The 22,189-nt window shown below is 46.2% G+C and overlaps 1 protein-coding gene across 1 annotated transcript in view; it reads right to left on the bottom strand.

Moving 5' to 3' along the window:
• The window catches only part of MED17 (mediator complex subunit 17), a 50,677-nt gene that overhangs the window by 5,938 nt on the left and 22,550 nt on the right, over window positions 1-22,189 (bottom strand). Inside the window, exons 7-10 of the mRNA XM_033950487.1 lie at window positions 12,366-12,493; window positions 10,751-10,935; window positions 3,679-3,816; window positions 2,049-2,166 (exon numbers count right to left, since the gene is read on the bottom strand). Of these exons, the coding sequence (XP_033806378.1) occupies window positions 2,049-2,166; window positions 3,679-3,816; window positions 10,751-10,935; window positions 12,366-12,493 (569 nt within the window). The remainder of the gene's footprint in view (window positions 1-2,048; window positions 2,167-3,678; window positions 3,817-10,750; window positions 10,936-12,365; window positions 12,494-22,189) is intronic.

Genomic DNA, 22,189 nt, shown 5'->3' with positions numbered 1-22,189 from the left:
GTGATTTAGCTTTATTATCTTTTGCATGCACAAGCACACAATCTACCCCAGATAGTTGGCTATGTGTTATTTAACCAGCCAGGAGCTGTTCCCAGCCGGCTAAATAGTGTTGAGTATTAGTCCCACAATTGCAAAGATTATACAGCAAAACCCAGAGCAACTAACATTTCATAAATCAGAAAGTCTGACTATACAAAACAGAGATTCTTCCATTGCTAATATCTTTTCTAGTAGATAGGTATGTCATTCTGGACGGACATGTAATATATGAAACCAGAAGTGGAGATGTCCAATGAAGACTGGTGATCTCTATCTTTCTTTAAAAAAAAGTCCTTTATTCTTCCAATAACCTCAATGACTGAGTTTCACAATTTGGTAATTACTGGTAAGTATTCTCTTGAGGTGGCAATTTTCAAAACCGTCTGCCTTGGGACAAAGACTATGCAAAGGTTTTGCAACAATCCTCAAAGCAGAAGCATTTATGCACTTACACTTTGAAACTTGCTGCAGATTCAAAGTATGCACGGTCATTTTTACCTACTTTTTCTGCCAATAGATTTTTTACTGGAAAGTGCATTGTAAGATTTGAAAATGGTTATGTGCATACATATTTTTCCTCTGAATTGAACATGTCACAAGAAAGCCTCCTCTCAGCATGATGAAAACCATGCACAATACTAAATAAAACATTTTTTAAAGATTTAACTGCAATGAGGCTAGACAATTTCTAATCATAGTAACACAGTAAAAGACAGCAGACAAAAGACCTGAATGGTCCATCAAGTCTGCCCACACATTATAAATTCATGATTAAATTGTCTTTTTTTTTTCTTAGGAAAGGCCCTGCCAGGGCTGAGCAGAAGCTGCTCGCCAGCTGTCACTACATCGTCAGGTGAGGGAGGGGGGTTATCGGGCGCATTTGCGCTGCTTCAGGAGGGAAGGAGGAGGTTATCAGGACCGGCTCAGGTGATTCGGAAATGGAGGGAGGGGAGGTGTCGGGACTGGCTCTCGTGTTTCAGGAATGGAGAGAGGGAGATTGGTGGCTGCCGCGATGCTCCGGGAGCTGGAGGGAGGGAGATTGGTAGCTGCCGTGATGCTCTGGGAGCTGGGTCGAGGGAGATTGGTGACTGCAGTGATGCTTCAGGAGCTGGAGCGAGGGAGAATGGTAGCTGCTGCGATGCTCTGGGAGCTGGAGGGAGGGAGACTGATGGCTGCAGTGATGCTTCGGAACTGGAAGAAGGGAGATTAGTGGCTGCTGCTGATGCCTCTGGGGCTGGAGGGAGGGGAGGTTATTGGGTCAGAAACATCACTTTGGACACTGTCTTAGGAGCGTGGGAGACAATTTTTTTGCTGATTGGTTGAGAGTGCTGGTTGACTGAATGCCAGTTAGCTGAGATTCTAATGTATTCACAAAAAGCCCAGCACAGCCTCTGCAGTTGTCAAAATCAACCAGCAAGTTTGCTGAAGTGGAACTATGGTATGTAAGATAGCCAGGTCACCTTTACAACAGAAGGTAGTGTAAATAAGTATTCATCTGGTGAGGTAAACAATACTAAATCTAGATAGCAGATTACAAGTCACCAAGCATGCAACAAGTCTGCACATTGAACTGAAGAAAAAGGTTGGGAAGTAAGACCAATGCCGGGTAGACGTCTATGGTCTGATCCCTATAAATGGCAAAAACAGATTAGGGTTAAGGATGGTAGTTGGGAACTAGATGTCTGCCTGGCATTGGTCCTATAGTTTATGTCCAAAGACTGGCAGGGAGAAAGATTAAATATACCAGTGTTTAATTATGAGGTAGAACCTGTGAAGAGTGCTAGATTCAACTCTGGCCACCTTGGTGGGCAGACTAGATGAATCGTGCAGGTCTTTATCGGCAGACATTCACTGTTAGAACAATCTCCCTAGTCACAACATGTGTCAAGAAATAGGCCAACACACTTTATTGGACACAGAACAGAGATTTTGCAGTAATACATTATAGTTTCGTAGAATATCAGATCATGGAAGCTCCTTTTGGCAACAGTCCGTTATAAACATCTTACCTGTGAAAGAAGAAAATCCTGCAGCTCTTGTTCTTGATGAGACAGGGTGATCACGCGTCCATCCCTGTGTACTACCCTGATCTGCTCAACTCCAATATTCAACTGCAGCTGAATTGACCTTGCAAACAGAAATACAATAGTTAAAAAAAAATAAAACAAAACAGGGCAAGTGAAAAAAAACACACTTATCAAATACAAAATTACCATTATAGATCTAAAATTCCATTTTTGTGCAGACAAGAAGAACCAAAATTTCTTTACTCCTACCACTAGTTATCATTTCTATAGCGCTACTAGACATACGCAGCGCTGTATATCAAAACCTAGAGAGACAGTCCCCGTTCAAAAGAGCTTACAATCTAGTCAAGACAGACAAACTGGACAAGAAGCTGCATCTTCACCCAGTGCTGAGGTGGGGGAATTTAACGAGCATGGCACAAATATTTCACCTTTGAAACACTAAATTCTACCTTTCAGCAGTGGCTGTAGAACTTAATTACGCTGCCTTTATCTATAATTTATTTTATAATATTGATACCTCATTTGCCCCCCCCTCCTTTTACAAAACCATAGAGCAGTTTTTAGCGCTGGCTGCGGTGGTAATAGCTCCGACGCTCATAGAATTCCTATGAGTGTCAGAGCTAAAAAACATGCTATGATTAAACAGAAATATTGAATGACATGCACAAAATTAATTTATTTGGTTAAAACAAAATCCTGCTCCAATTCGTTTCATGCTGTGGAGATACAAATGTTTAAAGTTTTCAAAAATGTTGCCTGCTTGACCAGGATCCTCACGGAAAGCACAAGTATTGGAAACATGCCAATTCAAGGTCTCAAGAAGTTTAGAACAGTACCAATTTGTTCAAAGCAATCACAAGAAACTGGCAGGCTCAGGCCCACAGGAGATAAGAGAGAAGAAATCCTCTACGTTATATTTACGGTTGGTAATAGGAGGTACTAATATATTTGTAACTATCAATTGCAATACACAAAATCATAATGCCAGAATTGCAATGATATTGTACGTGCCACAAAAATGGAACAATTTTGGACCCTAGGTGGTCTGGATTATTGCCAAACTTTAGGGTATATTTTAGTACCAAAATATCACTGGTAGGCTTGTATGATAATGTCCAAAGAATTCTGGTTAAGGAACAGGCTGCAAATTTTTGATCTATTAGATTTGATCTTGTAGAGCCTCCCGTTTTGTTAGATCGACTCTCTAGATAGAGATAGTGGGTATGCAATGTCAAATTATCTTCTAAGACAGACATGGCAAGATTAAAGTGTGCAATTGTTGCTCAGTCCCAAGAACGCTGCTATGTGAGGGTTCTCACGGTTCAGTCTTTCACTCAATCTACTCAATATTTGTACGTATCCACTTTGTAATACTATTCACAAATCTAGCCTTAGCTTCTATATTTTTCAGAACTATATTTAGAATCTGCTGAGAAAATATTCATGCAGGAGCTGACAAGGGATTAAAGGGTGGACATCTCAAAGTGCTTGGAAGATTATCTGCATTAGCAACAAAGATTACAAATTAGATTTTTTATGAATTGGGGATGGGTCTTGATGGTGTGGGGCATCTTACTTTCTATAAATATACAGGATTTGTAATACTCACTTGCATATTTGCTCATAGCCTTGAGATGTAATCAAAACTTTTACACTGGACTCGTAGACGTCATTTATGTTTGACCAGTGGGCCTGTATCTGGGGATCCTCAATACGACTGGCAAGGCTGTCAATAGTTCGAGCAGTTCTGAAGGAAAAAAAAAGGGCACTTTATTTTCATGTTCAGAGGTTCTCCTGCCTCATCAAAATATGTATGAAGAAGGCAATACGGTAGTTCTGAAACATGATTCCCTTCATAAAAAAATGTCACCCTATTCAATAATAGATGGACTTTTCATGAATTAATTCCTCCTCCTTATATTTAATCCTTCAATTATTTATTTAAACCACCATTCTCATATATCATTTGATATGGGGAAAGGTTACCTCCAGTGCTTGCAGCTATTATGGCTAGAACTAGTCTTGTCAATGTAATTTTAATGCAAGCTATCATTGGTCCTTTTTGGTTCCTCCTTATTCTTTTTTTATAATTTTATATTTGTATATTTTTTCATTTATAAATACCTGATTTTTCTACTTGGTGCTTAATTTCATTAACTTTTGTTTATAATCAATAGGGAAAAAAACAAGCTTTCTATTTAACTCTTGTACTTAGCTTTGTATTTCCCAACCGGCTTTATGTACAGCTGATGGTGTAATTTTCATTTTGGCTTTTATGACAAAATTAAAGTGTTTGATGGAGCGTCCCCGTTTCACTCTCCATAGAGCTTCTTCAGGAGAGTTGCATTTATTAACTTAAATGCCAGTGTGACCAATTTTCCGTATTGTAACTTTTACCAACTCTCTAATTCCTAGTGTAAAGGCAGTAGCAAACATGAACCATACTGATAACTATATATGGATGATGTTTAACTAGATTTGTGTAAGAATAAGGAATAAGAAAATATATACTTCTGTATCATTTGGTAGACTGGTATAGTCCTTGCGAATGGGTAATATGCCTCACTGCTACCAGCAGGTGAAGACTGAGATCAAACTTGTATATCAGTCTAGGATACCCTCTTGCTACTCCAGTTTGCCTCAGTCTCCGGTAGCAGGTGGTAAGGCTTTTCAGCTCCCCTCTTAGCACTGTTGGAACTTTGTTTGTGGACTCCTGGTTCCCCTTATTTGTGCCTGACAGAGCTTCGGTGGATTCTGTTTGGGGATCCGTCCGACCTTGGGGGTGTCAAACCTGGTGGGTCTCGTGCTGGGTCCCTCCCCCCACCTTCCCATATTTTTGTAGAGGGCATCAGCAAGCGGCCTGGCCCCCTGGTTGGTTAGCCCTCCAGCTTTGAGAGCCATGGAGTCTGTTCTAAGTAAAAAGAGGTGTGCTGGTCTAAAGGGCTCATTTCCCTTTAAAACTGCCTTTTTCTGTGTTTTTCTCAACTAACTGGCACTTTTTTTTTTTTACAGCTAGGGTAGTTTTCAGCACAATGAGCTCTTTTAAAGGGAAAAAGTGCTCCTTGTGCTCCAGGTGCAGGTACTTGTGGCTGGCCTGTGCAGGGGAAGCCTCGTCGGCAGCAGATGCCAGTGGCCAGGGCACCACGCCGCATGTGCCTCGTGGATTGGCTTTGGATCATGGAGAAGCCTGGGCTTCCCCCGACGCCCATGCGGGGGTTCCCAATGGTCAGGGAGAAAAGGATTCCCTTACCGCTGGTTCGGCTGGGGATTCCCTTTTCGTGTCAGTCGGTTCCTCGGCCTCAGCGTCAGGAAAGTCCCAGGCTTTTCAGACACAATAGGCTGCAGGAGCTCCAATTTTGGCAGTTTCAGGTCCAATTTCGGCAGGAACCTCCTCATTTATTTCAGTTACCTCAGGTGACCTTCCCCCTGTTCTGGAAATACAGGGGCAAGGTATGTCTGCTGGGGCAGAGAGTCCTTTGGAGCCACCGGGGGTCTTTCCCCCTGAATTTATATTAGCACTTTGCAAAGCTTATGTGCTGGCGGCAGGAGGATCCGTGTCCACTCCAGGGAGGGGGTGGTGGTTACCCTCGACATCTTCCCCAGTGTGGCCCCCACACAGCGGCGGTTTTGCCCCCTCTACTCCTCTCTCATCCAAACGCCCAAGGGTCTCTTGGGATGAGGATTTTTTCTCCAGAGGAGCACAAGGTGATTAATGAGGACCTGCACCCTTGGGGAGGTTTACAGGATCATCTTGGGGGGCCGGATTCCACCAGTGAGGAGTTCGAGCACCCCCCCCCAGCTGGCGAAGATGCATCTGTGATGTGCATTTTTCAGCGAGAAGAGCTCCATGAGTTAATCCTTCAGGTCTCCTCGGTTTTGAACTTTGAGGACCCTGTTTCGGAGCCCCCTCGTACGGTGGACCCCTTGCTTAAGGGGATTTGCTCTGCTTCCCACTCTTTTCCTATGCATCAGGATATTCGGGATATCATGCTCGCACCAGTGGCAGGTGCCGGAAGCCCCTTTTCGCTTTGCGCGCTCCATGGGCCGCCTGTATCCTATTCTGGAAGGGGATAGGGATACTCTGAAGTCGCCTGTAGTGGATGCGGTGGTCTTGGCCATCTCTAAGTGGCATACCATGCCTGTTGAGGGCGGTGTGGCCTTGAAGGACCCGGAGGAGCGTAAGTTAGTTTTGAAAGTGACAGCTCTGTTGGTCCAGGCGGCTATGTGTGGCGGGCTGGTGGCTCGGGCGTGTTTTCATTGGGCCCAGCATGTACTTATCCAGGGATCTCAAAGTCCCTCCTTGAGGGCCACAATCCAGACGGGTTTCCCCAATGAATATGCATTGAAAGCAGTGCATGCACATAGATCTCATGCATATTCATTGGGGAAATCCTGAAAACCCGACAGGATTGCAGCCCTCAAGGAGGGACTTTGAGACCCCTGTACTTGATGATAAATCTGAGAATTGAGACTTGCTATGTAAGAAGTTGCAAAAATTGAATTGGGTGCTTCTTATCTCTCGGATGCCATATATGACCAATTGGGAGCTTCTGCCAAGTCTCTGGCCTTAGGAGTGGCAGCACGCTGTACTTTGTGGCTTCGTGCTTGGTCGGCAGATTCGGCGTCCAAAGCTAAGTTGACGAAGTTTCCTTTTAAAGGATCTTTCTTGTTTGGTGAGTACCTGGACAAGTTGGTTCAGACTCTCCTTGATTCTAAAGTGCCTCGTTTGCCTGAGGATAGGCCTATGCCGCTGGCTCGAGGCAGCGTTGTTCGTGGCATGATTTACGCCATTTCCGCTCTGGTCGAGGGGCTGCTTCTTTTCAGTCTCCGGGGCTCTCAAGATGCAGACTCTTCCAGTGCATGAAGTCCTTTTGTGGAGCCCGCCGGGGTGCATGTAGTGCCCCAGCCGGGTCCCTTGTCACCCGTCCTGCACAATGACTCCTTGCCAGCGCCCATCTTGGTTCCGGTGGACACCTGGTTGAGAGATTTTTATCCACAGTGGGCAGACATCACGTCCGCTCAGTGGGTTCTGGCAGTGATCCGGAACAGCTATGCTCTGGAGTTTGCCCGGTCTTTGCCAGATTGTTTTCTCGCTTCTCCCTCACAGGTGGTGTGGAAGCAGCAGGCCTTTCGCCAGACCCTTCAAAACTTGTTGGATCTTTACGTGGTGGTTCCAGTTCCCCCGCTGGAGTGGGGCACAGGTTGGTACTCGATTTACTTTGTGGTGCCAAAGAAAGAAGGGACCTTTGACTCATCCTGGATTTGAAGGGGGTCAAATGCCTTCATGTGCCTTCTTTCCGCATGGAAACTGCGGTCTGTGATTTTGGTGGTTCAGCCGGGGGAGTTTCTGACTTCTCTAGATCTGACCGAGACCTATTTACACATTCCTATTTGGGCCTCCCATCATCGCTTCCTGCGCTTTGCGATCTTGGCGCAACACTATCAGTTCTGTGCACTTCCCTTTGGTCTGGCCATGGCTCCGCAAACATTCACCAAGGTGATGGTGGTCATCGTGGTGGCATTGCGCAAGAGGGCATTCTTGTTCATCCTCATCTGGACGACTGGTTGATTTGAGCCAAGTCATTCCAGGAGAGCACTCGGGTAACGGCTCGGGTGGTGGAGTTTCTACAGTCACTGAGATGGGTAGTCAACCTTGCAAAGAGCCGATTGTCTTCATCTCAGCGCCTGGAATTTCTTGGGGTTCTGTTCAACACCTCCTTGGGGAAGGTCTTCCTTCCGGAGACCCGGGTAAGCAAATTGCAATCTCAGATTCGCCTGCTTATGGCATCCCGATGTCCTCGGGCCCACATGCGTCCTCTTCAGTATGCTCTTCTTTGGAGGTGGTCGCCTCAGAGGCACAGTCTGGATCACCCTGTTCCGCTTCTGGGCTTAGCTCGGGGCAGTCTTTGCTGGTGGCTTCAGACCCCCCATCTTGTACAAGGGGCGAGTCTGGATCAGCTGCAGTGGACGGTGCTGCTCACGGATACCAGTTTTCTCGGTTGGGGGGGGCTCAATGTCTAGGTCACTCAGCTCAGGGCACCTGGTCCACGGAGGAGGCATCTTGGTCGATCGATGTTTGGAGACCAAAGCCATCCGTCTGGCGTTGCTAACCTTCCAGTCCTTTCTGATAGGCAAGTCAGTCAGGGTTCTGTCGGACAATGCCACAGCGGTGGCCTATGTCAATCATCAGGGGGGCACCAGGAGCACTTTGGTGGCGAAGAAGGTGACTCTGCTCATGGTCTGGGCAGAGTCGTACCTTCAAGAGATCTCTGCATCCCACTTAGCTGGAGTGGAGATGTTCAGGCAGCCTTCCTAAGTCGTCACGTGCTAGATCCCAGAGGGTGGTGTCTAAGCCCCATGGCCTTTCAGTTGATAGTGCAGTCTTGGGGTCCTCCCCTCATTGACCTGATGGCCACAAGTGTCAACGGCAAAACGCCCCACTTCTTCAGTCGTCGCAGAGACAGTCAGGCCGAGGGCCTGGATGCTCTGGTTCAACCATGGCCAATGGAGGGGCTGTTGTATGTGTTCCCTCCGTGGCTATTAGTGGGCAGAGTTCTTCTCCACATAATTAGCCATCCGGGCCTCGTGGTTCTGGTGGTTCCAGATTGGCCTCGACGACCGTGGTACGCGGATCTGGTGAGGCCTCTTCCTCTGCCTCTCTTGGACGACCTTCTAACTCAGGGTCCCGTTCCGATGTTCGATCCAGGTCCCTTTTTTCTTACGGCTTGGCTCTTGAAAGGGGTCGCCTAGGTAAGAAGCGGTATTCAGATAAAGTGATCTCAATGCTCTTGGGGGTCCCAGAGGCTTTCCACCTCTTGGGTTTATGTGAGGGTCTGGCATCTATTTGAGGAGTGGTGTGATGTGCTTGGAGTGGTCTCTTTTCACACTTCCCTGCTTAATATCTTAGAGTTGCAGGATGGCCTGGATAGGGGACTGGCTTAGTCTTCTCTTTGGGTTCAGCTTGCGGCCTTGCCAGCCTTTTTGGGGGTTCTTGAAAGGTCAGTGTTTGACTGCCATTCCTGATGTGATTCGCTTCTTGCGGGCGGCCAAGTTGCTCAGGCCTCCCATATGACCCTCTGTTCCATCTTGGGATCTGAATCTGGTGCGCCCTCCTTTTGAATTGTTGGGCAACTGCTCTTTGAAGGATCTTACTCTTAAAGCTGTCTTCTTGGTGGCCATTACTTCAGCTAGACATGTTTCTGAGCTGCAGGCTTTCTCTTGTAGGGTTCCCTTGTTGGAGTTTTCTAGGGAGCGGATTGTCTTGAGGCCTGTTCCTTCCTTTCTGCCAAAAGTAATTTCTCCTTTTCATGTCAATCAATCTGTTGTCTTCCCGGTGTTGGGTAGTCGGGAGGGCTCTTCTGAGCAGAGACAGCTGCGCAAGTTGGATGTCAGTAGGGTCCTTCGCTCTTATGTGCAGAAGACTCAGGAGATCAGGAAATCAGATCATCTCTTTGTCCTTCTAGCAGGTCCTCGTAAGGGGGATGGCGCTTCTAAGACTATTATTGTGCGCTGAATCAAGGAGTCTATTGCTTCTGCTTATTTTCTGAAGAAGCCTGTTCCCAACTTTCCCAAGGCTCATTTCACTGGGGGTCAGGCAGCTTCTTGGACTGAGTCTTCTCTAGTGCCTCCAGTGGATATTTGCAAGGCTGCAATTTGGTCTTCTCTGCATTCCTTTGTTAGATACTACCGTTTGGATGTTCACGCGTGTCGGGATTCGGTGAACGTGTTCTGGTGTCGGCCCTTCAGGGGTCCCAACCTTGATGGGTACTATTTGGTATGTCCCATTCATAAGGACTATACCAGTCTACCAAGCAATACAGAAGGAGAAATTAGGTTCCTACCTGCTAATTTTCTTTCTGTTAGCTTGTAGACTAATATAGTCCCCCACCCTGTCTGTCTTTGTGCGGTGTTTGCGGGTTTTTGCTCGCATGCAGATTTTGAATTTTTCTGCAGGTTCTAGTATTTTTTCTAGGGTTGGGAAGAATTAAGAACAGCAGCGATGACTCAGCTGGTGAGCTGTGTGGATGTTTTACTTCCAGGATCAAGTTCTATACATGTTCCAACAGTTGTTTCAAGATGTTTGTTGTTTTCTTACACTCCTGTTTGGAGTGTCATTTACTGTTTTTCAGTTAAGAAATTTCCTAGGTTCTGCTTGGCTATTCAGCAAACTGGAGTAGTAAGATGGGGATCCTATACTGATATACAAGTTTGATCTCAGTCTCCACCTGCTGGTAGCAGTGAGGCATATTACCCATTTGTAAGGACTATACCAGACTACAAGCTAACAGAAAGAAAATTAGCAGGTAAAAACCTAATTTCTCTAGTTTATATACATATATGCAGACATCATTGTAGATCATCATTACACAAGAAATGATAAGCTAAATGGCAAAATGTTCCAGACTATGTAAGTTTTATTGAATCATTCTTCAGAAAAAATGGTTGCCAACTTGTAATGATTTTCTAGTTCCTGATTGTGTTACAAGAGGAGGTATATGCTCTGTGGTTTCAGTCCATGCACATTTTATTACGCTGAACTCGGGGTATTTTAAACAAGGATACAAATTTCTGAGGTACTATTTTACAATCTGCTCCATTTGGTCAGAAGGATTCTGTTAGAATTTGAGGAGCATGTGTTTGTCCTTTGAGTCAAAGGTTATCTATTACTTTTACACACATACCTGCGTCTAAGGAATATGTGCTTTGCTTGCTTGATGATCTTCTCTAGGAGTCCTTCACTCTGCTGTAAGGAATTAATTTCATTTTTATCAAAAGCCTGAGGGCCTGCCAGTCGCATTCTCTTGGGGCCAAAAGGAGCACTAGCAGGATGTGGCATCATTGCACAACTTAAGGTCTGTTTGTGAAACTGCAAGGAAAAATGGAGAATCATTGTAGCACCCTCTCCTATTTCTCATCCCTCATTATACGTTTTGCCCCCCTCCTTGTATCTTATGGTCAATCAATGACTAGTGCTCCCTGGCTCTTAGGCCAAATGGGAATGTACTGGGAAGTGTGCATTTGTTTAACCCTGTTTTTGTGTTACCACCTGCCCTGCTGAACCATCACTCTAGACCAGTGATCTCAAAGTCCCTCCTTGAGGGCCGCAATCCAGTCGGGTTTTCAGGATTTCCCCAATGAATATGCATTGAAAGCAGTGCATGCACACAGATCTCATGCATATTCATTGGGGAAATCCTGAAAACCCGACTGGATTGCGGCCCTCAAGGAGGGACTTTAAGACCCCCTGATCTAGACCATTAAAGTGATTCTGAAAACTTCTCTATTCATAGCTACCATTGGGTTGCCTAAACTAGCAGCTTTAGGATAAAAACATAAGAATAGCTATACTGGGTCAGACCAATGGACCATCTAGCTCAGTATTCTGTTTCCACAATGCCCAATACAGGCCACAAGTACCTGGCAAGAACCCAAATAGTAGCAACATTCCAGAATTTCAAAAGTAGGAACATTCCCCAAAGAGTTGCAAAATTCCATGCTAGCAAGAAGTGGCTTCCCCCAAGTCTGTCTCAATAACATAAGAACAGCCCCCCACCTCTCTCCCCTGCCAAGCTCTGCACCTAGTCCCCCTCCCTGTCTCGCTGTGCTCCGCACCCAGCCCCCCCACTCCCTCCCTCCCCTGACGCCTCGCAGGCAGGAATCTGCAGGTTGGATTTCTGCTCTTATGAGAATTTTTGTACCCTCTTTGAATGATCATTCCTTTATCTTTTCTTTTGCTATTTTTGCATTGTAAACCATCTAGACTTGCCATGCAATTGAGGTGGTATATCAAAACTAAATAAACCATACTGGAGAAAGCTGCATAAATGAGAAACAAAGATCAGAAAGATTCTAATCTGTTATGTTTGCTATGTTTATGAATCTATTCCATTCTTAATATGTTTTAGAAAAGCAGAAAGACCCTGGTGACCTGCTTAACAAATGGCCAAGTAGCCAAGAACAACATCGCTACAAGGCTAATTTTTGTTTTCTCCTCACCCTTCCCCAATAAAATGATCTCATAATTAATTCAACTGCAGAGATATATTTCTTTTTTTTTTCCCCCTCAAAGACCTTGCCTAAATCTGTTTTCTCTACTCCGTCATGAAAGTGTTACAATTTATTTTAGGATTATCCCACTAGAACTGGTTAAATACTTCTTAAAATGTCATTGAACATAACAAATCGATTTTTCTAAAAGCCACGTTCTCCACAAACAGCTACTGCACATTGCTTTCCTGTTTCACACATTTGGCTATTTGCCCCATTGGGACATAATCCATTAGCACAATGCACTACCTCTCTAATCAGCTGATGCAAGTTGTGCTCCAAGACATAGAGATGATTTTCTGCACTCTGCTTCTCTGAAGGTTTTTGATATTTCTTATCATTTGAGGAGTGGCAAAAGGAAATTGATAGTTGTAAACCTGTAAGCAGAAAGGTTAAAAATAAGTTGAAAATAGATCCAGGTTAATCCTGACTATCAAAAAGACATCAGTCTGTTCGGTGACTGGTCACTCTGATCCACCAAACATATATTTATTTATTTATTTATTTAATTAGATTTATATCCTATCTTACCCAAGGAGCCCAGAACGGGTTACATGGGTAACATACATAACAGTTAGCAAACAAGACACATAACAATTAACAACAAGGAACAGAAGACTAAGGCAATAGGGTACAGTGTTCTTCCCAGAAATTTTTTCCAGCCAGGTGGCATGAAAAAGTAGCCGGGTGGAGCGGGACGGGGAAATTTGGTGGTGGGGAAAATTAAGGGCTCCTTTTACTAAGCTGCAATAGCGTTTTTAGCGCGTGCAGAATTGCCGCGCTACACGGCTAGAACTAACGCCAGCTCAATGCTGGCGTTAGCGTCTAGCACATGCAGCAATTCTGCGCGAGCTAAGCGCGCGGTAAAACCACTATCGCAGCTTAGTAAAAGGAGCCCTAAATGTGTACTATTTATATTAGTTAATTATTATTAGTTATTTTCCAATGCTCAATATGATAAGGTTTGACACTTGTTCCATAATTTTTTATTAAATTTAAGAAGTATCCAATTCTAGAAGTGAATAATTAGATATTTGCCCTCTTTCAAATGGTATAGAGCAGTGTCTCTCAAACTTTTTTAACTGCGGCCCACTAAACGGAGCAAATGTTTTTCAAGACTGGAAAAAATTTCTGGGGAGAACACTGTTGCCGTTAGTTTTCAAGGTCCAATCACGTCAAAGAATGATGCTTATCTGGGCAGTTGTATAATAAAAAGAATGGATAAGATAACATGAGAAGTGAAATTGTCATGAATCAGAGGGATACATACCCTGTAGGTCCTAAAAGCAGGCTTATGGATTAGATATAAACTATGAAGGCAGTGGTGTACCTAGCGTATGTGACACCAGAGGCCCATCATTTTTTTACACCCCCCCCATCTGTATGAAAAACATGATTTTTAGTAACAATCCACACATCACACAAGAGTGTACCTAGGAAAAGGCAGCATCTTACATACTGCAGTGAGCAGTACATCAACACACCCATTGTAAAACTAAACAAGCCAGACTAGTACAGATCAATCCTACACAGTCAATCCTAACTGAAAACCATGTCTTAAAACACCTTCGCCTAGTATGGAATATGTAATCACAAACTAACCCCTCTCCCTTTTACAAAACTGTAATGTGGTTTTTAGCCATGGTGGTAACAGCTCAGACTCTCATAGAATTCTGAGCAATTACCACCATGGCTGGTGCTAAAAAAACGCTCTACAGTTTTGTAAAAGGGGGGATAAAATAGAAAAACATAGGCAAAGGTTAAATTGAACCATCAAGAAGCTGGACTCTGCATACAATGCAACACCACAGAAACAGCGATGCATCTCCCCTAAAGCAAAAAAATAAATAAATAGAATTTTTTCTACATTGTCTTCTCTGGTTTCTGCTTTCATCATAGTATTGTCACTCTCTTCCTTTCATCCACTGTCTACCCTCTCTCTGCCCCTTCTTTTTTTTTTTTTTTTTGTAATAATTTTTATTGAGAAAGCAGTCAAAAAGAACAAACAACAAGGCCCAATCTAAGGACCAAAGTACTAGTACAAAGGAAGAGTAAATCGCTGGTAAATACAAAACCATACAACAGGAAAGGTGCATACGAAACAATCGCTTGGAATGAATACAAAATCCGCAAGATAAAATAAAAGGGGGAACCCGTCCAATTCGGGCTCAGAGACGTGCAGCAAAAGACTCTCCTAAAGATACCATAGACTGCAAAATCATTTTTCAAAAATAGAAATCCCCCACGCAACCATCCCTCACTCATCCAGCAGACAAAATCATCCCTCTCAATCAATCCACACAATCCACACCAAACATACACCAAGCACCCCTCAATCAAACAACAAGCACCCGAGCTCGAGAGGCACCGACCAGTCCTGTAGGGCGAAATCCCATGAAGGCGGGCCCCCAAGTCCAACGGGGACCAGATTCCAGATTATGGCAAGGGAGCAGAGACTGCAGAGTCAGCTGCAACCTGAAACGCCCTCCATAAGGAAACATACAGTTTTTTGTCATTCCTAATAGGAGCTGCATAGGTCTGGAGTTCGAATGCAGCTAGTTCCCGTATTTTGTTGAGCCACTGACTAAAGGAAGCCTGCGCCTCCACCACCCAATGTAGAAGCAAAATCTTTTTTGCCACCAGGAGTGCCGTATATAAGAACTTCTGGGAAGGTGGGGAAAATCCCGCTTCAGACACCTCTCCCATGTCTCCCAGGAGCAAGAGGCCATAAGACCTGGGTACCGTCCTGCCAAGAAGGCCATCAAGAAAAGGGAGAACCTGGAGCCACAGAGCTGAATGGGGACACTCCAAAAACATATGTACTAGTGTGCCCGATGCCCTCCGACAATGAGAGCAGGTAGCATCGGCCCACAAGCCCAAGCCTGTCCTCTAGCCCTAGAAATATAAGCCCGATGCAAGATCCTAAATTGCATCTCCCGGAGTTCCATAGAGCTCGTGAATTGGATAAGGTTAGTAAAGAGGGCCAAAAATTGGGACTCATTATAGTCAAGGGCCAGATCACGAGCCCACTGGGCCGAAACCCTAGGCAGATAAGAGGTGGGAAGAGCAGTTTTTAAGAGCCTATACCAAGTAGCTAGGGTGTTAAGGTGAGAAGGAAAGAGGGCCAAACAGGCGTCCAATTTGCCAAGAGGCCACTGCTCGCCCCATTTACGTGTTAAGGAGAAATAGTAATGTCTGGCTTGCAAGTAAGCCCAAAAATGTGAAGCCGGAAGGTCCCACCTGGACTGCAGTTGTTGAAAAGTAAGGAATGTCCCCGCACCCTCAGCAGAGAGATGTCGCACGCTGACACAGCCCCGGGACTCCCACAGGTGAAACCCCGATGGACCCATTCCCGGAAGAAAATCAATATTACCTACCAGGGGCAAGAACGGAGAGGCCTGCGGAGCCCGCCGTTGCAGCCTCCGCCACCACCACCAGGCCTGACGAAAAGGTTTCAGAAGATGAAATCGGAAGTCCACCCCAGGGGAGGACCGAGGATGCAAATGCAATAAAGAGACAAAGGAGTGAGGAGCACACCAAGCCGTTATCCACCCCGGGGGAGAATACCTAAACTGTCCCGAGATGCCCTCATGGACAAAACGCATCAAGGAAGCAACATTATATAGGCGAATATCCGGCAGATTCAGTCCGCCTTGCCTGGTGTCCAAGGATAGGTAGCAAAACTGATTCGAGCCCTTTTGTTACGCCACAGAAAAGAAAGAAGGAGAGACCGAAAGGCCTGGGCATCTTTATTCAGGATCCAGAGCGGGATTGTTTGAAGCGGATATAAAAGTTTTGGCAAAAGAACCATCTTAAACAATGCCGCTCTACCCCATAAAGAAAGAGGCAAATCTTTCCACTTCTCACAAAGGTGACATATAGCCTCAATGTGATGAAGAACATTATACTTATAGAGGAGATGATATTGGGTGCTCAAATAGACTCCTAGATAGCGCATGGGTTTCCGGACGGGAGGAATGGGAAGATCGTCATGCCACAGCTCATGTCTATGGGAAGCCAGGGGCAAGAGTTCTGACTTAGCACAATTAACTCAGAGGCCCGATATGGTCCCAAAATCTCAGACAAGTGAGAGAGCCACCGGGAGGTGTAAAGGTGCATTTTCCAAATATAACAAAATATCGTCCGCAAAGAGATTAATGCGACTCTCTTTGGCTCCCACTTTAATACCAAGAAGGCGTGAATTGGAACGAATCTTAACCGCCAATGGCTCAATAGCCAGAAGGAAAAGAAGCGGGGACAAAGGGCACCCCTGTCTAGTACCGCGTTCCAGTGGAAATGGCGAAGTGAGTTGTCCATTAACCAGAAGTCGAGCCTGGGGCAAAAAATAGAGACTGCGCACCCAGTCCAGAAATGTGCCCTCCAACCCGTAGTGACCCATAACCCAAAAAAGGTAGGACCAAGAGATGCTATCGAACGCCTTCTCCATATCAAGGCCCACTATAGCCGCCCTATTGTCTCCCCCCCCCCCGACGAGAACAGATGTCCATCAAAGCTCTCGTAAGATTCATGGAGGCATATCTTCCAGGTACGAATCCTGCCTGATCTTCATGAATAAGAAGGTGAAGATAAGAGTTCAAACGTCAAGCAAGCAAGGGGCTAGCAGTTTGGCGTCTTGATTGAGAAGTGATATGGGTCTGTAAGAACCCACCTGAGACGGGTCCTTGCCCGGCTTGGGTAGCAAAATAACGTGCGCCATATTATAGCGGTCCACACCCTTCTGGGAATGCAAAGAATTAAAAGCAGCTGCCAAAGAAGGGGAGATGACGTCAGACAAAATCTTATAATATTCTGGTCCATAGCCATCAGGCCCCGGGGATTTAGTTAATTTAAGTGCCTTAATACCCAACTCCACCTCAAGGCGATCAATCGGGGCATTCAAGGCTTGAACCTGGGACGGTTGGAGTTTCGGTAAAAGGACATCCTTAAAGAAGTGGTCCCGATCCGCATCTGCGAACGGCCGACAAGCATACAAATCCTTATAGTACTTCACAAATTGTTGCTGGATGTGTGCTTCCGTCGTGTAGGTTTGACCCTTTGGGTCGGTAATGGCCGTAATGATTTGACGCTTACGATAGGGACGGACCAGATGGGCCATCAACCGGCCCGCTCGCCTCCCCACCGATGTAAATTGTAACGACGAAAATACAGATCTCTCTCCGCTCGCTGGGTGAGGATCACATCAATTTGTTGTCGAAGAGTACGTATGCGGATACGATCAGCATCCTGCAGAGTCCGCTGGTGACGCCTCCGTAACTGTTGCAGTTCGCCCGACAACTGCAACAGATCCGCTTCCAATTTATTTTTCTTTCCAGCGACATATGCTATAACGAAGCCACGCAGTACCGCTTTGGAAGCCTCCCAGAAGAGACCCGGGTCAAGATCAGAGGCATAGTTGGTACTATAATAATCTAGCCACTTTTCCCGCAGAAATCTATGAAAAGCAAGATCTTTAAACAGGTATCCCGGGAAACGCCAAGTCCGATCAGAGGAATCAGCAGTGATTTGGAAAGAGAGGACCACAGGAGAGTGGTCAGAGAGCGGGACCTCCACAATGTCAGCAGCATGAACGAGGGGCAACAGCGAGGGAGAGAGCAAGAAATAGTCAAGACGGGTATAAAGATTATGAGGATTAGAGTAAAACGTATAAGTACGTTCCGTAGGGTGAAATAAGCGCCAGATATCCAGGAGCCCAAGCTGTGTGGTCAGAAAATTAACTCCCTTGCCCATATGGTCTCGAGGGATGCGCTTTGCGGGGGCGCAGTCCTGAGCAGGGTCCGCTGTGATGTTAAAATCTCCCCCCAAAATAACTTGGTATCCCGGGTACTGTGTCAGCCGCGACAACATCCCTGAAAAGAAACCGTGATTATAGATATTAGGGGCATATACATTACCGAGTAGGTACTTCCGGCCCCAAAGCTTGCCCAACACTAGAACATAACGACCCTCTTTATCTTGTATAACCTTATGCAATTGAAACGGGAGTTGTTTGTGAACCAAAATAGCTACCCCCTGTTGACGGGCGCTATATGAGGAATAGTACACCTCCCCCACCCAGTCCCTCCTGAGTTTCTCATGTTCTACCGGCGTGAGGTGAGTCTCTTGCAGGAAAGCAATGTCAATACGTTCCCTACGAAACCAAGAAAGTATTTTCTTCCTTTTGATCGGGGAGTGGATCCCATCCACATTGAGTGTGGAAAGTTTTAAATTAACCATTGTCTATCCCGCTTGGAACTGCAAGAGTAAAATGAGCAAGAGAAAAATACAGGGAAGAAGGCCCCCCAGCTAGGCCCACCTCCCACCGACCCCCATGGGATTCACCCCTCTGTGATAGGGAAGAAGCTCACACTCTCAAGACTCCAATCACACATCCCCATGCATACCCCACCCGACACACTCCCCCCCACCCCCTCCCCATCCCTACCCCCCTCCCCAGGAACAATCCAACCACCCAACAGACAACCCTTCCTGAAAACCATAAATGTAACCAATATCCCGAACCCCCCCTCCCTCCATTAAACAAAGGTCCGCAAGATATTCAAGTAGTCAGCATAAGTGCAACAGGACCAAGACCAACAATCTAGCTCCCTCCGGAGTGGGCAGAGGAAAAAAATGCCCATCAAGGTCTCCGCAGCAGGTGACAGTCCAAGAGATGCTGCCCCCAGCAGGCTAGACACAGACCCATGCCCCGCCGTTCAATCATCAACCGAGGCAGGGTCCAAGAATGCAGCCACGTGCAGGGAAACACTCAGGGAGAGGAGGCAAGATCCCCCCAGGGCCGCCCTCCCCCCGGCGTAGTCTCGAAGGTGGAAGCAGAAATAAGCAGGTCCCCCTGCCCAGGAAACAAAGAGAACTCCATCCCCTATCCAGGGTCGCAGGGCAGAAACCCAAACAAGGACTCCGCCGTCTTCAGCCCCTCAAGTGGCCGGCAGCCCCTCCAGATATGAGCGAAGCGCTGCCGGGGTATCCATGGTGACCACACTGTTGTTATGAGAGATGCGGACTTTAGCTGGATACTGGAGGGAGAATTTAACTCCCCTGGCATGGAGCTGGGTGCAATATGGTGCCAGAGCCCGCCGGCGTTCAGACAGCTTGATGGAGAAATCCTGGAAAAGCAGGAGCTTGGTGCCATGGTAGTCCAGGGAGCGGGTGCGCCGGTAAGCCTCCAGTATGCGGGCTTTAATGGCATAATTTAGAAAACGGGCTATGACCGGGCGCGACCGCGCTCCCTCAGCTCGCGGGGCCCCGATGCGATGAACCCTCTCCACTTGTACTGGGCTCAAGGAAGATGGAAGTCCCAGGGTTTGGGGAAGCCACGTGGCCACCAATTCGCCCAGTTCAGAATCTCGGACAGCCTCCGGCACCCCAATTAGCCGCAGGTTATTGCGACGGCTGCGGTTCTCCGCCTCTTCCGCCCGTTCTTCCAGCAGCTTAACTTGTCCCTCCAGGGCACTAATACGAACCTCCGCCGCCACCGCCTGCTCCTCGTGCGCCGAAATGCGCTCCTCCGCCTGCTGCAGCCGCGCAGCATGGCCCGCTATGCTGTCTTTTACCTCCTCCATCACGGTGTGCAGTTTGGAGAGTTTCTCATCCAGGAGCTTGGAGAGATGGCAGACGGAGACCTGCATGTCTGCATCATGCGGGGGCGGCCCTGGAGAGATCGGGCTAGCGGCGACCATGTTGGGAAGCTTAGCAGATTTTTCTTTGCCGGGCCTCGTGGTCTTGATCGGCATCCCTGCCGAACGGAACCGAGCTGCACTGTTCCAGAGCTCCCGACGCAATGCCACAGCGTTCCCTAGCAGCGAGAAGCGAAATCGCCGGGAAAAAACGCTGACTACTAGCACGGTATGTAGCGTTTATACTGAGGGAGAGCGGAACCCGAGCCGGAGACGTCCGGTCAGCTCGCTACCATCACGTGACCTCCTCTCTGCCCCTTCTATATGGCATCTTTTCTCCTATTCCCCTTCACCCCTATTATTCTGGCATCCATCTTCTTCCCTTCCCTCCTCCAATGGTCTGGCATCTCTCTCCTCTTCTTCCCTTCCCTCTCCCACACCCCCATGGTCTGGCATTTCATTCTCTCCTCTCCCTTCCCCCAACTTCCATCAGCATCTGCCCCCTTTCTTTCCCTCCAACCCAATTCCATCCAGTAGCCTTCCCCCCTTATGTCTCTCTCTCTCCTTTCCCTGCACACCAATTCCATCAGCATCTGCACCCTTTCTCTCCCTCCACTACCCTTTCATACCACCCTGACGCCCTTTTTCTCCCTCCACCACCCTTCTATGCTCCTCTCTCCCTCCAAACCAGCAAGGTCCCATGATGACTGCTTCTGTTGCCTCTGCCTCTGGAAGATGTAAGTGACGTTGGAGGGGGTGGCTCTGCAGATGTAGGAGTTGCGGCAAGGTTCTGCAATGACTGCAGCTGCCGGTCCACCCCTTCTGACATCACTTGGCAAATGCAGTCATCGCGGGACCTTCCTGCACTTCAGTGCGGCTGCCGACTCTGCTTCGGAATAAGTACAGCAGCCGCACTGAGGTGCAAGTGCCATTTAGAGCAGCTCAAAAGGTTCTGGATCCAGCTGGCTGTGTACCCCCCTAGGGCTGGCACCCGGGGCGGTCTGCCACTGTATGAGGGGACAAAAAATAATAAAAAGAATGGTTAACTTGACCGATTTAGACATGTCATACAATTATAACCACAAAAATATGTCATAAAATGTAATTCTAAACTCAAGACTCCAGATGAAAAGCAAACTATAGAAAGGAAACTAGAAAAGACCAAACCCATAGTTTGCTAAAATCGGACATGTCCATTATGAAGACGTGTGGATCACCAATAATTATAACGAGTGAGTCTTTAAAATATGAGACGGTAATGGATAGCCAGACCTGGTGGACGGAAGTGATAAATACTGGAGCCAAAACCAGAGCACCGTGATGAAACTTGAATGGAAATATGGATACCTATTTATACTTTTGAGTAAAATTGTGATGCGAACATGTCATAGAAAAAAATAAATAATGTGTAAACTAAAAACCAAGAACAACATATTGTAACATCGAACTCAGAATTAATGAAATAAATAGAAATAAAAGAACTTAACTCCCCCCCCTAAAATAGGGCATATACATACTTAAAATGATGGCTGGTTACAAACAGTGTGCCTAGACTATATAGACCTAAACAGGGCAAAAGTAAACGTATGGGAAATGAACAGCTGATAATAAAGAGTGTATCTTGAAAACATAAGCCGATAGTAGCTCAAAGACAAGTTGACCGGGTAGATGAAAAGTGAACCTAGGAAAGATCTAAATTATTGTACAAATGAGCTTCTATTAAAACCAAAGAATAAAAACCACAGCACTCGAAAGTAAAAAAAGGGAAAGTAAAATGGATTTACCAAAAAGGTCTCTGCACTGATGAGATAAACTCGTACGCAGAATAAATGTGAACAAGCGACAGTGGGGCTATGATATTTGATCCATTGAAAGAGGCGCCAAAAAAGTGTCGGCAGTGGATTGAATGCTGATAGGGGAGGGGCATCGGGCTGTTAAAAAAGGCTGCTTTAATAAATAAATGAAAATACTGGTGAAAAACTAAATAAAAAACCAAAACCATGATAAAATGTCGAACCTGACTGCAAGTGGTAGTGAAAGTAGCATAAGGCACCCGTAGTACTTGTTAGTGCCAGAGCTGCTTAGAATAAAGAACCGTGCTGTACATGAGGAGATAAGATGTAAAGTGCTGGCCCCTCACTGCACCACTTGATAAAACTAAGGAGCAATGTTCTAGAGCAGGGGTGCCCACACTTTTTGGGCTTGCGAGCTACTTTTAAAATGACCAAGTCAAAATGATCTACCAACAATAAAATTAAAAAAAACCACAAAGCACACTGTACGCTGAGAAAATGTTAACTATCATTCCTATTCCAGGGTTTTTTCCAAAGAGGTCAAAGCGGATGACTCTATGCACTGTCACCTCAGTAACAACCATACAAAAATAGACAAATACCCCCCTCCCTTTTTACTAAACCACGATAGCAGTTTTTAGCGCAG

This window comes from Geotrypetes seraphini, chromosome 6 (genome assembly GCF_902459505.1).
Source record: "Geotrypetes seraphini chromosome 6, aGeoSer1.1, whole genome shotgun sequence".
NCBI classification, from domain to species: Eukaryota; Metazoa; Chordata; class Amphibia; order Gymnophiona; family Dermophiidae; genus Geotrypetes; species Geotrypetes seraphini.
This window is presented reverse-complemented; position numbering and strand designations above follow the sequence as displayed.